This window comes from Atractosteus spatula, chromosome 7, assembly GCF_055471065.1.
Source record: "Atractosteus spatula isolate fAtrSpa1 chromosome 7, fAtrSpa1.hap1, whole genome shotgun sequence".
Classification (NCBI taxonomy): Eukaryota; Metazoa; Chordata; class Actinopteri; order Semionotiformes; family Lepisosteidae; genus Atractosteus; species Atractosteus spatula.
In genome coordinates this window covers 49,201,304-49,221,599 of record NC_142712.1, presented here as the reverse complement: position 1 = coordinate 49,221,599, position 20,296 = coordinate 49,201,304, and the positions used below count along the sequence as shown (strand labels likewise).

General features: G+C 45.1%; 2 protein-coding genes across 2 annotated transcripts; both read left to right on the top strand.

The window, feature by feature from the left end:
* Nucleotides 1-185: 185 nt before the first annotated feature.
* Nucleotides 186-7,220, top strand: mphosph10 (M-phase phosphoprotein 10 (U3 small nucleolar ribonucleoprotein)). The gene is made up of 11 exons (XM_088922484.1): nucleotides 186-280; nucleotides 823-1,522; nucleotides 1,659-1,813; nucleotides 2,160-2,343; nucleotides 2,806-2,947; nucleotides 3,125-3,192; nucleotides 3,414-3,551; nucleotides 3,947-4,057; nucleotides 4,901-5,008; nucleotides 5,532-5,759; nucleotides 6,087-7,220. Exons 1-11 carry the CDS (start codon nucleotides 195-197, stop codon nucleotides 6,234-6,236), a joined length of 2,070 nt encoding a protein of 689 aa, XP_088778610.1. The 5' UTR covers nucleotides 186-194; the 3' UTR covers nucleotides 6,237-7,220.
* A 917-nt stretch (nucleotides 7,221-8,137) lies between these two features.
* On the top strand, nucleotides 8,138-20,270 carry fan1 (FANCD2 and FANCI associated nuclease 1). Its single transcript, XM_088921015.1, has 14 exons — nucleotides 8,138-8,178; nucleotides 9,181-10,562; nucleotides 11,325-11,465; nucleotides 11,898-12,099; nucleotides 12,212-12,445; nucleotides 13,165-13,296; nucleotides 13,985-14,093; nucleotides 14,256-14,375; nucleotides 14,653-14,817; nucleotides 15,796-15,967; nucleotides 16,320-16,423; nucleotides 16,522-16,716; nucleotides 17,620-17,748; nucleotides 19,176-20,270. The coding sequence occupies exons 2-14, from the start codon at nucleotides 9,239-9,241 to the stop codon at nucleotides 19,311-19,313; spliced, it is 3,165 nt and encodes a 1,054-aa protein (XP_088777141.1). The 5' UTR covers nucleotides 8,138-8,178; nucleotides 9,181-9,238; the 3' UTR covers nucleotides 19,314-20,270.
* The last annotated feature ends 26 nt before the right edge of the window (nucleotides 20,271-20,296 follow it).

The window sequence follows — 20,296 nt, the reverse complement described above, 5'->3', positions numbered from 1 at the left end:
GATAGTATTAAAATGTCACCACAGATAAGTCAAATTTAATTTAGGATAATTAGTAAAAGGTTTCTGTTTCCTCTAACTGCCGGAACCAATGTTGTTCCATGAAATTTCTAGTCGGATTGCTTTCTCGTGGGTACTTAGTATCTAGGGGGAACGTGTTTTCCTCAGGTCTATAAGTTACCCATGTGAGTGTAGCAATGGCTGACCGGGAATTAGGATGTACTTTAGAAAGCTGTTTAAATATTTTAAACTCAAACACTGCGCATCCGGAAAAGTTTTTAAGGTAAAATGTAGTTATCCATAATTGCAAATCAGTCGCTCTGATATCAAATCTACCACGTCTGTCGTATGTGTGATGTGCCAGTGAAAATAGCTTGAACAGAACTTAATATTGTATACATTATGTTTCAAACATTAGAAAAAATAAATTGGCTAAGGGTTTAGAATGTTAACTTTAAACTGAATATAGAATGACGATACGATTACAGAAGAAGCAGTTGTCTTGTAACTCTAAAGTTCGTTTAGCATAGTAGGATTATAGAAATGTGAGAAGAACCTAATTAAATAAAATATTCGTGGTGATTCCTGTTGGATTTAATTTAGGATTCTTGAACATGAATAAGATTCAAGTAAGATGACTGAAGTGCAAGCACAGTTAGCACAGTGACCGTAAATGTGCTGAATAATAAAACTTATTTAGGATTCTATGTAATGAAGCCTTTTCAATACACTGAGTTTGGAATGGCTAGACCCTTTACTTATATAAGCCCCTTTTGTTCATATGTGACTTAGTAATCGAGTCTTTTCATTGTTTTCTTAATAAAGTGTCCAAGATGTGCTGGCTTCAGACTTCACCTCCCTCACGAAGACGCTGTACGATTTGCACAAGGCGCAGGAGCCGCCTGGGGCAGTGGGCAGCCCCTTGAAGGAGCTGGTGGTAGAAAACTTCGACGAGGAGCAAATCTGGCAGGAGCTGGAGCTGCAGAACACGGCCGCGCTGGCACAGTTTCAGAAGGCCGTCGGCCTTGCACTGCGGGACAAGGAGATCGGGTTCGACGAGGCGGAGGAGGAAGACCAGGAGGATGGCGGGAGTGTGGAGGAATCGGCCGCCGAGCTGAGCGGGGAGCTGGGAGGTGAGGACAGCGGTGAAGATGGCAGTGTGCAGGAAGAGGAGGAGGAGGAGGAGAGGAGGGCATCGAAACCCGGAAAGGCCTCGGCAAAGTCCGAGGCACTAGAGAACTTCAGCGACGAGGACTCGGATGTGGACTTTGACGTGGACGCACTGGAGAGACAGACCAAACGGGCAAGCGAAAGGACCAGGAGGCCGGGGGGTGGGGTGGGCTCGGTGGTGGATGACAGGTTTTTCAAGCTGGCCGACATGGAGGCGTTCCTCGAGGACGTGGAAAACAAGGAGCAGCAGGGGGACGAGGGCGACGGCGAAATCGATTACTTTGAGGACATACTATCGGAGGAGGAAGAGGAGCTGGGACTGGAGCAGAAGACAGCTGGCAGAAAAAAAGGAAAGGTAACTGTTCCAGCGCATGAGCAGAGAGCACACAGAACCCACACCGGACACCACAGCCACACACAGATGTACTGTACAAAATGAAATTCATTTACTTACAGAGGTACGACCTTTTTTTGCCTTTGTTTTTTTCCAGCAACAGAAAAGTTCAAGGGACCTGAAATACAAGGACTTCTTTGACCCAGTAGAGGCAGATGTTGTCCAGAAAGGTCCAAATGAGGATGATGAAGACTTGGGGTCTGAGGAAGAGATTGATGAAGAGATGGACAATGAGGAGGACATGGAGGAAGAGTAAGAAAAGAACGTGATTTGATTGTATTTGATATCTACATTGATCCTTATTCATTTAGGCTGTGCATGTTGTAACACTCCAACCAGTTTGGAATGCAGTTGTCACATTTGTTTCCACCCTTGTTTCTAGATTAGATATAGAGAATGCTAATACTGTAAAGTAGTACAAATACAACAGCCAATATGTACTGTCTAACTGCATGTAATAATAAGTTTGGATGTACTGCCTTTGCGTTGAACAGCACTGCTAGTTCTGAAGACAACAGAACCATTCTGTTCCATCTGCCTACACATCTTGCCACGTTAGATGACCCCTATCTGGACTGTTTTGCTCTTTTTCTTGTAGGGAAGACATGGATGAGATCGAAGACAACGAAGAAAGCAGGCAAGCCAAGGAGGCCTTAAAGAGAGTGACCTTTAACCTATCTGATGACAGTGAAGGGGAAGAAGTGGAAAGCATCCTCGGAGGAAAGCAGCCGAGCTCGGAAAAGGCAGAGCCCAAATCCTCCTTTGAGAAACGGCAGGAAAAGGTATGTCACACAGACGACTGACTGTTTGTAACAGTTCATTTAATGGTTTCTCAGTAATATTTTAGTTAAGAACAAGTTCGTAACTAAAAGTTCTTAAAGTTAATATTTTTGTTTGTTTTTTAGATAATTCTTTACCATAAAGGTTGGGGAGGTTTGGCATCATTCAGTGAATACTTTATATATCTGAAATGTTGTTTAATTATGAGTTTGTGTTCTGTTGGAAAAAACTGAATTTGCAATACAGGCCATACATTCTGTATTCAAGCAAAGGGTTTTAGAGAGCTGTCATGGTTGTTCTATATAGTTTGTGGTACAGAATAAGAATCTAAAATGAAAATTTTGTTTACGGTGGTTTCCTCTGAATATTTGTTCACAGTAAAAAAAAAAGTAGCCTGTCAAAAATAGTTGACTAGCTTGCATTAGTGCACATGTACATCTTGCAACTGTTTTGCAAATGCTCAGATGGCACAGAGGATTCGGGAGCTTGAGAAGGCAGCGTTGGAAGAGAAACCGTGGCAGCTGACAGGAGAAGTGTCGGCACAGAAGCGCCCAGAGAACAGTCTGCTGGAGGAGGACCTCATGTTCGAGCAGGCTGCCAGAATGGGTAGGTGGACCATCTTGTGTTTCTTGCCTGCTTCTCATTTCTCCTTGGCTAATTACGCTGAAGTCAAGCAAACTGCCAAAGAACCGATAGAGCTCTGCTGTGATTTATGTGTGCATAAGGTAAAGGACTGTGTGTTGCTGTACTTATTAATGTCTTGAACGTTTGCTTCCTCCTAAGCACCTGTGATCACTGAAGAGACCACTCTTCTGCTGGATGATATTATCAAGCAAAGGATCAAAGACCAGGTCAGTGTACTAAGAAACAATGCCTTCATTGTCCGAAATATGGGAGCTGTAGCAGGCTTGGCAGTATAAAGATGTTCTGATTGGATTTTCATTTAAGAAATCGGCAAACGCCCATACGAGATAAAATGTCATCATGGGCTGCTTGACCTTGCAGATGAGGCTTGAGAACTTGTGGATGACCATCTGCTTGTGTTCATGCTGACTGCCTGTCTCCTTGTTAGGCATGGGACGATGTGATTCGCAAAGAAAAGCCTAAAGAGGATGCCTTTGAGTACAAGAAGAGGCTGACGCTGGACCATGAGAAAAGCAAGCTCAGCTTGGCAGAAGTGTATGAACAGGAATACCTGAAGCAGACTCAGGTAGGAAAGCTGACAGTCCACTTTTGGATGCTTTGGTTGAAATGTTGCCAGTGTGGTAGTAATCGCTTGGATTTATATAGCGGTTTTTATCTGACAGGATCTAAGTGCTTTACATATAGGAAAGGGCCCACTTCACCCCTCACTGAAGAGCCCTGGGTAAGATGTGTCTGCTGGTCTTCACCATCTTCTTCACTACACAAACTGGTTGAATTATGGGAGAACTTTAGTTAGTCCAGCTTGTACCAACCCAGAGTGGAATTTAGCACCCCTACTGTTTCCAAAAGTGCTGTGAGATCTCTAAGGAGCAAAAGTTCTGTTGCTGGAATGGATTGACACTGAACGTCATTTCTGTGCTGTTGTAAAGGTTCTCTTAACACATTGTATTTCATTTTTAGCAAAAGAAAGAGGAAGAAGAAAACCCAGCGCACGTGGAAATACAGAAACTGATGGATTCCCTTTTCCTGAAACTCGATGCACTTTCGAACTTCCGCTTCACCCCTAGACCGGTGAGTTAACATGTCTCTGCTGGAGTTCGCGTGATTCTTCGCCTGTGTCCACGAGACCAGTCAAGACAGCCCAAACACAGACAGTCCGGTCTCAGAGAAGACAAATGGGATTAAATTTCTCAGTGGCCGACCTTTTTCCTTGTGCTGCTTCGTGTAATTATTAGTCTAAATTAATTGTCACTTCACTCAGTCTGTGTTGTTGGTTTATCAGAAAGATCTTTTATCTAATGATTAATACATCTCAAATTCATGGAGGCTACTCATGTTTGCTTCCTTTACAGAATTAAATTGGTTCGAGTGATGTGTCCCAATAAATCTGAACCAAAATGGATTAACCTTTGGAATAATAAACTATAAAACAATGGATTAACCTGCTACAACCAGCCATTTTTTTACTAGGAACAGTCATGTCAAACCATTGCCCTGTTTTATTAGATCATCACTGAAGGACAATAAAACAGAAGTAATTGGCTTTTACAGGCTTTATTAACTTGGCTTTTTAATATGAAAAAAAAACTATTAGAAGTTTATTATCATTAATATTATCATGCTATATTTTGGAGCTGAAGTGCCAAACTACAAAATTGGAACAATTTTGTAATCACCAACTTTAATTTACTCTTACAGAATGCAGTAGCCTAAATGTCTAAAAGATTACCGATATAATTAATCTAACTTGTGAGTGCTCTGACTTTCAATCTGCAAACAATCATGATGGCAACTCAGGTGTAGCAAAGCTGGTTGTTAATTTTAATTAGGCACAGTCGACGGCAGTCCCTGGGAGTGTGTTCTCGGTGTGAATGCCTAAGGATGTTTTTTGTTTTAAATATTTGTCTTTTTCAGCCTGTGCCTGAAGTGAAGATAGTTTCCAATCTGCCATCCATCGCGATGGAAGAAGTGGCACCAGTCGGTGTCAGTGATGCCACTTTGCTGGCTCCAGAAGAGATCAAGGTAAGGCTGCAGCAAGTACAAAAATCCCTGGCAGCTGTTTTGAATCGGTAACATACAATTGCACTTATCGTTATTTAGCAACCACGCTTGTTTATTCAGAATTGGTCCAATTATGTCATATGGACAGTGACAAGCTGTCTCTGCTTGATCTAGACCTCAGACCACCAGGAGACCGAGATCAGCGTGATGCTGATAGTACTTTAAATGAGATTGCTTGGACATTCTGTCACATAAGTGGCATGACTGTTACTACAGCCTGAGACTAATACAGATTAATACAGATCTTGTCCAGAAAATGTCAGATCAGGTGTTTCTTCCCAGGAGAGATTTTTGGAAGTATAGAATGTAAATTCTATTCCAGATGTAAAAAAACCTTTTGCCTTTCCTGTATCTAATCTGTGAGTGCGGGATGTCGGGCCTTCATGAACGAGCTCGAGTTGAAAGGCGGTGTTCACATCTCTTTCCAAAGTATGGCCCACCTGCAGTTTCTCACCGGGGCGATGGTGTTTCTCCTGTGCTCCAGGAAAAGAACAAAGCCGGCGACATCGTGGGCGAATCCGAAAAGACAGCCACGGACAGGAAGCGAGAGAGGCGAAAGAAGAAGCTGCTGAAGCGGATCAGGCTGAAGAAGAAGGAGAAGCGGCAGAAGCCGGGCGAGCAGACGCAGGCGGGGGGCAAGAAGCTGTCCAAGGCGCAGGTGACGGAACAGCTGAAGAAAGTCACCAAAGGAGGCAAAGCGGCCCTGCTGAAGGTACGTGTGGGTTCATCTCTCTGCCACTGGCGGTATAAAAAGAAAGTGCGGCTTAGCTTTTTCTCCCTTACAAGACGGGTGTTTTCAGTGTCTCGCAGCTGGCCGACAGCAGGTGGTTCCTTGCGGTGTCTTTATAGAATACCTGGTTGGTCCACAGAAGCCGCGTCCGTTGCGTTACCACTTAACTGAAATGTTGAATGTGAAGTGAAAAAAGCCAGTGGCTGAGTAGATCAGTTGTGTAATTGAGTGCTGCAGTGGATGTTCTTGCCCTTTCATGCCGCTGCCCAGCTCTCTGCCTAACAGCCTTGGTGTCGTGTGTTTGAACAGGATGAGGGGAAAGACAAGGCTCTGCGCTCCTCCCAGGCCTTCTTCTCTGAGCTGCAGGACCAGGTGAAGATGCAGATCAAGGGCGCCAAGAACCAAGTGGCCAAGAAAAGCAAACGGAAGGATGTTTCGGCCAGCAAGCTGAAGTTATAGTGTTAGAATGCAGAGGATGTCTTTGTACAGCCTTCTTGATTTTTATATTTGTGTACTGTATATTATCTACATCTTTACACGTGCACCTGAGCAGTCTTGGGGAATAAATATACAGGGTCATGTCCGTTGTTTTCCGTGATTTTCAAGGTCAGAGTGTTTCCTCTTTTATGAGTCATCTCTGCATGAAGGTAAGAACGCAGGGAAAGGGACTAAAATTTCAGACTTTCTCCTGGTGTTTGTTGGGAAATTAAAAAAAAATTACCCTGATTATTTTCTTACAAGGTGGCACAGTGGTTAGCATTGCTGTCTCGCAGCACTGGGGTCCTGGGTTCAGTTCCAGATCTGGGGTGCTGTCTGCATGGAGTTTGTATGTTCTCCCTGGGTTTCCTCTGGGTGCTCCGATTTCCCCCCATGGTCCGCAGTCATACTGGTAGGTTAGATAGATAGATAATACTTTATTAATCCCGTAGGGAAATTGATTAAATTGATGAAGGTTAATTGGCTTCTGGGAAAATTTGGCCCTGGTGTGAGTGCGAGTGCCTTTGTTGGTGTCTGTGTGTGCCAGAAGATGGAGTGGCATCCCATCCAGGGTATCCTGCCTTGTGTCTGCTGCTTGCTGAATTGGGTAAAGCCTATAGAAATACATTTAACAGTAAACCCATAAAATACTTTAGTGTCAAGTTACATTATGCAGTTAAATAATTAAGACCCACTATGTAACTGAGATTTCAGGTGGAACAAATTCCAGAAGACACTGTGTGCTGCAGGAATTGCGTGGGACTGCCGCGATATAATGTAAAGCAGAAAAAGAGGAAATTTGTAAGCCTAAATCATTGTTCAGCCTGTCCAGCACATTAATATTTAACTACAAGTCTGTTAAAGTCATCTATCACTTCAAAAGTAAAACTTGAAATTGTTTTTTTGTTACACACTTCAGTACCTGAAAAAAATATCTTTAATAAATAAAATCCTGTTTTTCTTTAATTGGTGTTGCGTCAGACACTTCTTGTCTATAATTTGTACTTTGTAAAGGTTACGTTTTAATGCATTGCATAGCTGCAGGGGATAATTTATTTTCACACACAAAAGGAAATTCAGTACTTTAAAACATATTCAAGGCCTCCGCCTACTTGAATTGAATTGTTCCAATATGCAGTGAAGCATGAAGAGCGTTGGTATTAAAACTGAGAATGAATCTGGGATGCCTCAGAAAAAATATATTTTGTGGCATGATTTCAGTCTGCTACCATCATCTTTTTATTGCCCAGTATCAAAAGTGCACCATTGTCAGCGTTAGTCATATTCAATATGTTGATAGTGTGTAAAATATTTTATTGTTGTTTCTAGACTCCAAACTATGTTTTAAATCGACACGTGTTTGAATATTGTGTACTGTATTGTACAATCTCTTCCCATACAAGTAAAGATCATCTTTATATTGGTTTAGAGCTGGGAGCTGAATTGATGTGCGAGATGTAAAGGCGCAGGTTTAAGTTAATTCTACGATTGAAACTAAAAAGAGAAAAACATTGTGCTTGTGGTGCATTCCGTACGTCGGGAAAAACGTATCACTATGTACACTGGTTGTGTAATTTTAATAAAATAAAAGTTTTACTACAGTACGAAGACGTTATATTTTCTATGAATTAGTAGCTAGTTATAAGTAAAATTGTGTTAGATTGTAAGGACAATTCTTCCATTGTGTACTTTAGGATCCGCAGCTAAAAACATGCTATATTTCACTCGTACTCCTAACGTGAATTTAACCTGTTCATTCCCAAACCCAACGTGGTACCGCGAGCACTGACATCTGAACTCCGTGCTCGGTCGTTTGGACAATTGATTGGTGTAGCCTAGACGATCGGTCTGCCGGGTTGATTAATGCGGTCTTCGTACAATCACTAAGAATGGCCGGGAACTGAGTGCGAGTGTGTTGTGCAACGTGAGTATGAATTAGAAGAGTTGGTGTTTTTGAATTATCGTGCAATGATTTGCGTTCTGTATGAAGTACCGTCTATCTACAGACTGGATTACTCTCAGATAGATTTTTACGAATGTAAATATACTTTAGGATTAACTAGTATTTTGATTTTCATAGAGGGATTTTCGTATACAGACAATTACTATTCTCACAAAATTAGTCGGCAGTACCTAGAAAATTCATTTTTACCCGTCCAGTTGTCATTAACGAGTCTTTGTATAACTAGTTCTCTTGAAGAATTAAGATGGGTGGTACTGAAACTAGACTTTTTGCTTTTTAGATACAAGCATATTCACAATTTTGTGCATCTGCGTCCTCCTCTTCTCACACGGTTTTGTGCACGGTACAGGATTTTGGGTGGTGAGCAGTGAGAAACTAGTACAGTACTACCTTTCGCTGGTAGTTAACATTTAAACGTCAAACTGTCATAAAGGGTAGTACGGTGTGTATCGAACATTCTTATGTTCTCTACACCGGTCAGTGTCGCCTTTTCTAAGATTTTCAAACACTCAGCCTAGCTGTGGATCGGGGCGAGAATATTTTTTCAACTCCATAGGCATCAATAGGAGTCAATATCTAGACTATATTTGCGTTTTCTATCCAGGGAAAGACTTAATGTATATACAATTACCAGTTTTCAGTGGAATTTTACTTCATTATATCCTGTAGTTTAGCTAGAGACTTGAGTCAAATGCTGCTGTCCCTTCAATCCCCCATGTTATTAATAAAAAATAGCACCTGAAGCTAAATACAGTTCAGGTACACAGCAAATCTGATCTCCTGTTTACAGAGACACCAGATCATTTTAACAGATGGCTGCTCTTTCTGTATGAGCAAATTGCCCAGCCAATTCCTATACAATACAGGTGGCAGTTTGACCATTGAAGAATAAGAGCCAATGATGACAGACTTAAGGAATTCTTTAGCCAAAGTGGCCTAAAGAGTCTTTTTATTTCTCTGTAGACACTGGCTTGAAGGGCTTGATGGTTAAAATGAACATGCTCTATTCCGGCCTTTTGTAATGTCTGAAAGAAATCGTCAGAAGAGAGGGCAGCGAAGTTTGTCAGCCTCCAAGACCAGGAAACGTGGAAGAGAGTCCTCCAGGCTGGACGCGGGGAAGACTGGCTCCATTGTTTCGTTTTTTAACAATGCCCCGCCCGCCAGACTGGCCTGCCCCATCTGCGGGCAGATGGTCGCGCGATTCTGGATGAACGAGCACATCGACAGCCAGTGCCAACAGTCCCTCAAGGAGGCGGGCGGCGATGGCATCGGCAGGGGCCCCGGCGAGAGGGGCTCGGCTGGCGCGACTGCATCACCGCCTCCTCGGACCCCGGAAAAATCCCCCAGCCCGGGCGCAGGTTCCAGTCCGAGCCAAGCTGAAGCCTCTCCGGGTCCAAAGAAGGAGAAAAAACAGACCAGCCCCTACTTCAAAAATCAGGGTCCTTCAGTGGAAGTCAGAGAGCCGTGCAGCGAGGCCAGAGTGGTTAGAACTATTCATTTGGGCTGCTTGGCTTCGAAGCTGTCAAGAAGGCAGCAGAGACAGGGTAAAGATTCCCAGCTGGGTCTCACACAGCCTTTTCCACTTTCCCCCGGGCCCTCCGATAGTGTTGCACAAGCACTGGGGGACAGTGGGGCTCTGAGCAGCTCACAGAAAGAGAATCACTACATTGAGCCTTCCAGAACGGTCTTGGAGAGTTTCACCGGAGACGCTAATTCGACAGGTCTTGGAGTACCAGAGACGTCTCCAGGGGAAAGGCATGAAAGGCCAGGGGTTTTAACTGAAGTGTGGAAGGGAGAGGGATCGAATCAGACAGACGTGTCTGACGTATCCTCATCGGTGGCTCCCCTCTCGCCACAGTCTACTGTCGCACCCCGAGCAAATAAGAGGAAGAGTAGCACAAGCCTCAGGCCTGACACCCCTCTGCCAGCGCTCGGCAGCCCAGCGGACAGCAGCTGGAAGAAAAGGAGACATCACGATGACAGAAACCCAACAGACGAGGTTTCTGGGCTCTCTGGCAGCCAGCAAGCTAATCAGGACAAAGATACCTCCAGCAAGAGAGTGGCAGTAGAGTCTGGTGACGCCGAGCTTGTTGACAGGCGGGGAAGGATGAGCGGAGCTGCTCCAAGTTCAGAAAAGAGCCCTGTTGCTCCAGAGAGGGTTGATGTTCCTCCAGTGACAGTTGCGGGTGGCAGTAATGGGGAGCTTCTGCCCGAATCCACACGGCTGCCTTACTACCTCCGCAATTTCCTGGCAGTGCTGGAGGCAGTCTTGGAGAATGAGGACGACAGGCAGCTTTTTAACCAAGAGGACATGAGGATCATCAGTGCTTTCCAACACCTGTCAGGTAATGACCTCCTTTGAGCTTCCTAGCTATTTCTGGATCCTGGAAGGCCTGTTTTCTAATGGCTTCTTGGTGCATTGCAGCTGTCAGCATTTCCTGGTGCTGATAGTGGGGGTGGATGGGGCTTATTCATACCACATCTGACTCAATCTTATTAGAGCAAGACAGTACACTTGCAGCAGTGTTTGACATGCACACCAGAAATGACATGATAGCAAAGGTGCAAAAATAAAGTACCAGATCAAAGTACATACTGTATCCCAAGTAGTAAAAACAGCTGAGGAAAGTCAGTAGGAGCTCAGTTATGTGTACGGTTCACAACTGATATCCAGGTTACATAGTTCCAATTAAGAATAACAATAACAATAGTATTGTAAGAATAACAATAGTAAAGCTTGTTTCTGCTTTATGCTTTCATATTTTTAAGATGATAAAGATTGCGAGGAATGGGGGCTTCCTTTGAAATGAGCTGTCAAGTTGTCTTTTAATTTTTGTTTTTGTGACCACAAATGGGTCATTAGGTTGGCTCAGCTCTGTGGTTGTGCCACAGGGAATTTGCACCAGATAGAACCAGATGTTTTCTTCTCACATCTCCTCAGAGTTGAAGCTGCATTGTCCCAGATGGACTTCCACATTCAGTGTGAAAAGTGCAAAAGTGCAGGTTCAATTTGTTTTCTTGCATCACTGATTGGATTTCTTGTTTGTGATGCATCCAGTGTGAACAGGGCTTTCTTGCTCCAAACGTTTTTCCCTTGATCTTCTCAGAAGCAGGGCAGAAGCTGTATGTGAGGCTGTTTCAGAGGAAACTTCAGTGGCTGAAGATCAACAAGCTGGACTACTCGGAGATCGGCTCAGACCTGTCGCCTGCGATTCAGGAGCTGGTGAAGAGCGGTTTTCTGCAGACAGGTGAGCTCCAGCATCTTCTCCGTTTCATCTCTTTACGAGCTGGGCTCTTTGTGGCAGCAGTAAGACGTGCTCCACGCACTATTTCAACTGAAATACACTACCTAAAAATAATCTGAACCCACACAACATATGTACAACTTACAAATTTTAGTAGAACAGTGAAAAATATTTTTTCAAGCATGAGATTTAATTATTGTCTCAATGGAATATGTTGGCTTTCTGCAGCTGATGCTTTGAAGACACTAATAAATGCTGTGAACAAGGAAGGGGTCTAATTAAATAATTTGCACAGTTAAATAATTGACATAATGAAATCCCGCAAAGGTATCTGCAGGCCTCAGTGAGTCCAGGTTGACAACCAGTGATGTGCTGAGAAGGGCTGCAGCAGTGAGGCAGACGCTGGCCTCATCTCCAGCTTGTTTCCCTTGCCAGAGTCCGAGCTGCAGGACCTCAGCGAAGTCCTTGATCTCCTGCTGGCCCCGGAGCTGAAGGCCCTGGCCAAGACCTTCCACCTGGCTGGGCCCGGCACCCACAAGCAGCAGCTGACGGAGGGCCTCCTGCGGCTGTCCCGGCAGCGCTCGCCCTTCACCCTCGGCCACAGGCAGCCAGGCATCAGCGCCGTCATCCTCAGGAGGTCCGCGCGGGCACGCTAAGAATGAGAAACACACACACGCTCCAATCTGATCGTCAAACCTGTTTCCTGTGCTCGGTCACGTTGTGGTTTTCTTTTTTCCACCTGCTCGCAGGGCCAAGGAGCTGGTGGGGGCTTGTGTGCGAGTGCGCAGGGTCCCTCGCGCCGTCTTCTCCCGCCTGCTCCTGCTCTTCTCCATCGCCGACTCCCCGGAGGAAGAGGAAGCAGGCAGCGGCGGGCAGGGCCAGCTGTATACTGTGCTGATGGTCAACATGGGCCGCCTGGTATTCCCGAGCTACACTGTCCAGCGCAAGGCCAGGGTCTTCAGGGACAGGGACGACCTCATCAGGTGAGGGGCGCGGGGTCCGCATGGCAGCCCAGGTGGCTTCCACATGGGAAGTTTCTTTCCTGCTCTTCTTGGCTGGGTATTTCGGGCTTGGTTTTGCAGTGAGGGCAAACGTTGCGCGTGCGTCTTACACAACAGCGCCCTCTGCTGCCAGCACACCATTTTACAGTCCGGTTGGGAAACTGGGTTTACAGCCACTGGAATCTGCAGGTCTGTTTCAACCGTAATTTTAAACCAGTTGCAAATTTCAAACATGTCTTCTGATGCACGATGGAGGTTTCTTGCATCTCTCCCCAGAGAGAGCCACCGTCCAGAGGAGCACTTCGTTCTTGTGATTGACAGATGGATTATAGTTTCAGTTTAATCTGCATTTTGTTTTGTTGATATTGTGTTCTTCCACAGTACTTTACAGTTTCCACGATCACAAATAAATCTAGAAATCACTGTTGTTTTCATAATAGCCGTGAAGAGGGCGAAAGGTAGTACTGATTGTTGTTTTTTTCCATGAGCAGCTTAAAATTTCTGGATTGTAACACTTGCAAACTTTTTACCCACATTAACTAACATGGCAGGAAACCTGATAGCTGTAAAACGTAAATGTATAGGTGCCACACTAAAAACCTGTCCCCTCCAGTTTGTTTTTCACTGAACAGTGCAGTCCTGGCTCCCTCGTGCTGCCGTCTGCGAGTGTGCGCAGTGTAACAGGCTGTCGTCTCTGTCAGGTACGAAACCGCCATGCACTCTCTCAGCGACGTGATGTCTGCCATGCAGAATGGGAACTGGGAGGAGGCCCGACAGCTCTACCTGGCTGCAAAATGCGCCTGGCGAGAGCTGAGAGACAGCTCTGACATGAGGTAACAGGCGGAGCTGACAGCACTCGTCCGCCTTCGCACGCCGGTTCGGAATCTCCAGTAGGCAGTCTGTCGGCTGCTCTCAGCAACGGCTAAGACAAGCGAGATTTAAAAGTTCGTTGTACTGTGAGCGTGAAACGGAGAGAGAGGAGTTAATTTGCCATATGTACATGTACATTGGGATTCATATTTGCACTGTTCTCTTGGCGCGTTTTGCAGTGTGCACTGCAGTAGACAACTCTTTTCACATGTGAAACGTGCACAGTAGATTACAGCACAAGAAAAAATAATAAATAATGTCCGACAACAAAGCACAATAACATACAAGGGGCAGTACAGACCATTAAACGCACAGGGCTAGAAATCCACAGTAGTCAAGTAAAAAGTGCAGAGTGCAGAGATGTGTTGAATTCAGAGGCATTGCGCAGTTAGCTGTTAATGATGCGCACTGCCGTAGGGTAGGAAATATTCTTAAGTCTGGTGGTCCGTGTTTTAACGGTGCCAGAGTGTGGGGGGGAGCACTGGTCTGCACTGCTGTATCTTGATTTTACGAAAACGCAGGCATCTTAATATTAAGCATCCTAAAAGGGAAGGCTGTCCCCAGTCGACAGTCCCCTGTCCGGTGGTTCAGGCTGTGTCCTAGCTGGCTGTGGTAGGCCTGTCCAGCCTGTGAGAGTCCCTCTTCTCTCAGGCACCACGAGGAGCTGCCCGTGTTCCTGCGCTGCTTTTCTGTGGGCTGGGCCTACACCCGCATCCTGTCGCGCGGCGTGGAGGTCCTGCAGAGGCTGCGGCTGTACGAGGTGGGGCACAAACGCACACACTCTCCTTTCCTCACTCTTACTGCTCGTGTAGGATTACATTTCATATTCCCATTCATGTCTAAAGTTCTTTTTACGGGGGGATGATATCATTCTGTAATTAAAAATATGATTTCCGTCAGTAATTTTTAGTTCCATTTGCAGGAAGCTGTGGAAGAGCTGCGGTCCCTCCTGGCTCAGGCAGTTTATTGTCCAGACAGCAGGGGGCGCTGGTGGGACAGGCTGGCCTTGAATTTACAGCAGCATCTGAAACAGCCCCAGCAGGTACCTCTGACACACACAGCATGTGGGTACTTTTCATGAACAGCAGTGCACAGAAAGAAGGGAGTTACAGCACTTGCTGAGACGCGAGTTAGGGGTATTTCCTCGTGAAGAGATCAATTTAAATAGGTATGATGTGAATTCAGTATAAAAAACACATTGATCAGATATTATTAAATGGGATATTTAGGCACATTGTGTATGGATGTGTCTGGTGCATTTGCAGTGTGCGGTATAAGAACTGTTTTTTTTCTTCCTTTCCTCCACTTGCTTTTCCAAGGCTATTCGTTCAATTAAAGAAGGGCTGGCCGACCCCCTGGTGCGAACAGGGCATCGGTTGTCTCTGTATCAGCGAGCAGTGCGAATGAGAGAGTCTCCCAGCTGCAGGAAATTCAGACACCTTCTCAAAGATGTGCCTGAAATCGTGGTGAACGATGTCACGCATGTGAGTCTCCGTCTGCGGCTTCCAGATTTGAATATTTAGTCTCTTTTTGTTGCTGTAGAACAGATGACCTGCCTCTGAGCAGACTGGCAGGTGAACAGATGACGTTTGGCAGGGCAGTCTGCTGTGTCACTGAGTGGGTGTTGATTGCTCTTGTGGGTTGCCCCTACGCTGCAAAGCAATACATCAGTGTTGTCTCTGCCGGGAAAAAAAATAATTCTTTCTGGGAAGGACTGGGTTCAGGAATGAAGATCTGTCACGAGTTGTAAAACTTAACAATGCCTGAAGTGCTATGCAAAATACTTGCGTCACGAGCTGCAAAATAATATAAATGGTTTATGCAGAAACTGAATTTGACACTGAGTGAACCTGCCATTAACGTTCGAGCAGTTCCAGAAGAGCACCCAGCCTGAGGCTATTTGGTCTCGCAACTCAGCACTGTTATAAAAGTATTAGAAGTTCTTACTGATAAATATGCGGATGCCATCTTCACTGTAAAGTAGCCTCAAATTGTATTTTGCATATGATATGCGTGTGTTATTTATCATTTTTCTTTCTCGTATCTCCTTTTTTGGGCCCCTGTTATTTCGAGCACACCACACGAAATTCTGAACAGCCCGCAGGGTTGGTTTGGCGATGAAGTTGACTTTATTATTGTACTGAGGTAGCCTATGCTGCTTTCAGCCTGGTCCACCCACTGTGCCACAAGTATTTCGACATCTGATTACAGAGTACAGTGAAGGCAAGATCCTCTTTGGACATGGCCTTTAAAGAAGTAGCGTCCACCTGTAGCTCGTGGTGTTTCTCACAGGCCCACCACCCAAGAGCAGCTGTGCTCAGGCCAAACCGGTGCTTTTAAGATCAGACTCCCCCTAGAAGCAGGGAAGAGAACATCTGAGAAGCTGGTGTGGGAGTCTGGGTGTCTGCCATGTTACTGTATAGAAGACCTTGTGACCTCATTTGGCAACCGTGTCCGGGCAGGTGACGATCCGCGGGCAGATGTGCCCGCAGGCAGGGATGGGGAAGTCTGTGTTCCTGATGCAGGAGGAGGAGACCCGGCCTGGCCCAGCCTGGGGCGCCCCCTCGGCCATGGTCATGTGCTCCGTGGAGGAGCTGGCGCTGGCTCACTATCGCCAGCAAGGCTTTGACCAAGGTACCAAGAGCAGCCTCACCCACTCCACTGCACAAATAATAACCCCCACTGTCTGTACTGAGCTGCCTTGCATGGAGAATTGTTTTGGCTTTCTGTGTGAAACCAGTCTGTCAGGTTACCTTATTAAACCTAGACACATATGTGAATCTTTTGGAACAGCAAAACAACACACTGTGACACTAGAAGATGTTATGAGAATTCTTAAGATACTTTAACAAATGAAAGCATATGACTGATTAAAGAACTGTACAACTACACCTCTGTATGCAGTAGGTCTTTTAAAAATTTTATTTTGATTGTGTAAATATACTAGTTTGTGCATTGATATAGGTTCATATTTGTCTGTCCATAGGAATTCATGGAGAAGGGTCTACGTTTTCCACTTTGTGTGGACTTCTGCTGTGGGATATCCTGTACATGGATGGGATAGCAGATGTCTTTCGAAATCCGTACCAGGTCAGTTTATATTCTGTCAATGCGCAGTTGGGCTCCTTCTGAAGCTCAGTAAGATTGCTGGTGAAGACCTGAAGCGGTTTCTGTTCTGCCCCGATCAGAGCTGCCCTCTGGACCTGCACACCGACTGCTTCTACGAGAACAGGAAGGAGGCGATAGAGACTCGAGCGCAGCTCCTTCAGGAGGCCTCCATGGAGACGCTGCAGAGCCTCCTGGCCGAGACCTGGCATTCCCAGGAAGGGAGAGCATCGGCGCTGGTGAGCTGGGACAGGTTCCCTTCACTGCAACAGGCTCAGGTAAGAGCAGGGCCAAGAAACCACAGCCACTGTAGGACTTCAGGACAATCTCAGCAATCGGCTCTTAACGGCAGAAATGAACAAGTGAATCATGATCATGCAGTTGCCCATGCAGCACAAGATCACTTCAAGCAATGTAAAGGCTGATCTGGAAAGATTCTTGCAAAAGAACAGAATTGTGCTCCTGAATTAGACTACTCCATGGTAAAAGACTAGAGGCACCAGCTGGAAATACTGTAACTCCACAAGCTGCACCTGACAGGATGTGACAAGAACACAGGGGGCAGTGTAGCAGTAAAACAAAGGACTGTCATTTTTCGTTGCAAGATTTCTGTGTTTTGGAAGTGTGAACCTTGTTATATACTTGGGCCTTTCCAGTGTTGTGTGGTAGGACGTGTTTTACGGGGTTGATGGGAAACTCATGGAAGCTGGTCAATGACAAACTCTGTCCCTCACTCTGTCATTCCTGTCCCTTTGTAGATGAATGCCTAGTTTGAAAAATTTGTAAAAATTGCAGTGCTTTCTCAAGACAGTAGTTCAGCAGCTGTTAATTCCAAGTTTCATTTTTACACGACCCTTCAGTTTGAGTGCTTTCACGTGCAGACCAAGCTTCCTTTACTTCCGTTACGAATGCCAAGCGTTTCATTTGAATTCATTTCTGGTTTTTGTACATCATCAGTAGTTTAAGAAGTTAACAACACTCCAGCCACAGAGCTGACTTTCACTAGGACACAAGAGATTAGAAAAGGAAGTTCTGAGGAATGTGCTTCGTCAGCTCTGCCTGTTTCACCAAACTTGAACATGTTTGCAATCCTCCAAGTATCTTCCTGACAGCAGAGGGAGAAGGCGAGATTAACGAGGTCTAAATCGACAGGCTTACTAAAGCAAACGCTCTCTCTCAAGAGTCTGGTGGCCTGCCTGGGGGGCCGCTTTCTGAGTGGGCTGGTGCAACGGATGGCAAGAGACTATCGCCACTGCCGGGGGGGGCTTCCGGATTTGGTGGTGTGGAACACGCAGGACAGCACGTACAAGGTGAGCCCATCCCGGCGCTGAAGAGCTAAGGAGGGCTGGGAAAAAGTGGGGGGCCGTGTGCCCCATTTTCCTCTGTGGTAGTTTGAAGGAGCTCACTAAATCTAAAATGTCATCCCGGTGTTTCTTGAGGAAGCTCAGAGTTTGGGCCTCAACCACCAGACTGGGCAGCCTAATTCAGATGACCGCTCCTCTTTTTGACAACTTAGCAATTTTTTATTCTTTGTCCTAAATCTCCTTTAGGGTGGTATGGTGGTGCAGTTGGGTTCACGGTGCATGGTGGGTTCAGTTTCTGGGGTGCTCTCTGTGGGGAGTTTGTATGTTCTCCCCATGTTTGTGTGGCTTATTGCTGGATGCTCCAGTTTTCTCCCACAGACATGCTGGTAGGTTAATCTGTGTCCATGTACCCTGTGATGGAGTGGCGTCCTGTCCAGGGTATATTACACCTTGTGCCCATTGGTTGCCAGGGCAGGGTCTGGCACTTGTATTGGACAAAGTGGTTTCCAAGTGGCTCTTTGTTCTTGTTTCACTACTAAACAATATTTCACTGCCTTATGTAAGATTTTCTATATTTGAATCAAATCTCTCAATCTCCTTTGTACAACACTGAAAAGATTTGATTCTTGAACATATTTGCGTACGACAGTCTTCCGAGACCAGGAATATTTCCCATTTCCCTCCTTTAAATTGCTTTTAATGTTAGATTATATTTTTGGTGGTATGTTGAACATACAAATACAGTACAATATTTCTAAATGAGACTAATGAATTACAAAGATTGACCATAACTTTCCTTGTCGTAAATTCCACACTTTATAATATATATACATTGTTTGCCTTTTTTATTGCTGCATCGTATTGTCATCACCAGGATGTAAAAAAATGTACTAAGTTGAACGCAGAGATCCCATTCAGCTCATGCAGTATGTATTGTATATGTTCCTACTTCCTGGATCACTTTGCACTTCTCACCACTAAATTTCCATTGTCTCTAAGTTGGTAACATTCTAGGAGGGACTGACATTTACTGCACATCTCTTTACACCAAGGGGGTATAGAAATCTGAATGAACTGCAAGATCGTGTTTTGGTTAGAGTCTCTTGAAGAAAATATCAGTGGTCAGATAAGATGGGCCAAGCAGCCCCTTCTTATAACACATTTTGATGAAAGAGGAAAATCAAATAGCCATATTTAAACTTGGACTTCACAATCTGGATTGGACAGAAATAATATAATAAGAGGCAGTGAAAGCAGTGATGAGTACTAGCCAGAGAATGGGTTACACCCTCACAATTGTAGAAGTTTTGTAACTTGGTACTTGAAAATCCTCATTTTGCTTATATCTCGTGGTAATGGAATCCTACAGTGCAGCAAGCCGGTGGAGAGTTATGTCTGACTGTTATCTACCTCCCCCTTTCTCGGTGTTGCAGCTGGTGGAGGTGAAGGGCCCGAATGACCGGCTGTCCCACAAGCAGATGATCTGGCTGGACGAGCTGAGGAAGCTGGGGGCAGACGTGGAAGTGTGCCATGTGACTGACATCGGGGCCCGGAGCACTCGCCTGAGCTGAGCCAGAGCGGCAGTCGTGTCCCATCGTCACATCACATGACTTCAGCAATCCTTATCCAGCTCAGGGTCAACAACAACAACAACAACAACAACAACAAGCAACAGGTGGATGGTGGGATACACCCTGGTCGGGACACCAGTCCAGCGCAGAGCAGTCACCGACACAAAGGTTCCCCAGAAGCCAATTAACTAACCAACATTCTTTGGACTGTGAGAGGAAACCATGCAGGCTTCATGTAGATAGAACCAGGAACTGATCCCAGGGCCCCAGTACTGCTATCTTCTGATTTCCCATAAAATGAAGTCCCTGAGGCCCCAGTACCTTCTGTTCCATCTTCTGTAGGACCACAAAATCTGGAAACAGTTGATTAAATTTAATTCATTGAATTCAGTAATCGCTTCAATTTAAGTTGGCAAAAGCTTTTGAGGAATTAAAGAATCCCTGATAGCTCTCCATGGCCAGGGAAGAGGTTTAATGATCTAACATGGGGCCCTAGCTTATAGCCTGCTTTCCTGGAGTCACGAATGTTTAGGGGGAAGTTCACGTCCACAGCAAACAGCATTTCAGGACAGGCAGGTTTGTGAAGGACCTTCTCCCTCGGATTACAGAACTATGTTTATGCCTTCAGTGTAATGCTGCTTGAAGTATCTCAGGAAGCTAATGTAAAAGAATGTGGATTCTCTTGAGGATTTTAATTGTAATCCTTACTTGAATCTTACTGATTTGTACAAAAGTTGCCATATCAGAAGGTATTGGAGCAATAGTGTCAGCCAAGTGGAAAAGTGAATCAGAAAAGAAACATACCAGGGATCATGAAGCTTCAGTCTCCTTGGGAAGTTTAAACCAAATCTCACTAATTTGTCACATGCTGCTATTGTACATTAATAATCTTGCTCTATCTGTTTTTAATTTATCTTATGTATATGATATTAATTAAATCTGAAACTGATTTAAAATATTTTAATCATTGCTGTTGTAATAAA

Coding starts and splice junctions, on each gene's coding strand:
- mphosph10 (XM_088922484.1), top strand. CDS start 195: ATGGCTGACCGGGAATTAGGATGTACTTTAGAAAGCTGTTTAAATATT. Junction 2,344..2,805: donor TTGAGAAACGGCAGGAAAAG/GTATGTCACACA, acceptor GCAAATGCTCAG/ATGGCACAGAGGATTCGGGA. Junction 5,009..5,531: donor TGGCTCCAGAAGAGATCAAG/GTAAGGCTGCAG, acceptor CCTGTGCTCCAG/GAAAAGAACAAAGCCGGCGA.
- fan1 (XM_088921015.1), top strand. CDS start 9,239: ATGTCTGAAAGAAATCGTCAGAAGAGAGGGCAGCGAAGTTTGTCAGCC. Junction 14,376..14,652: donor ATCTGAAACAGCCCCAGCAG/GTACCTCTGACA, acceptor TGCTTTTCCAAG/GCTATTCGTTCAATTAAAGA. Junction 15,968..16,319: donor CCAGCAAGGCTTTGACCAAG/GTACCAAGAGCA, acceptor GTCTGTCCATAG/GAATTCATGGAGAAGGGTCT.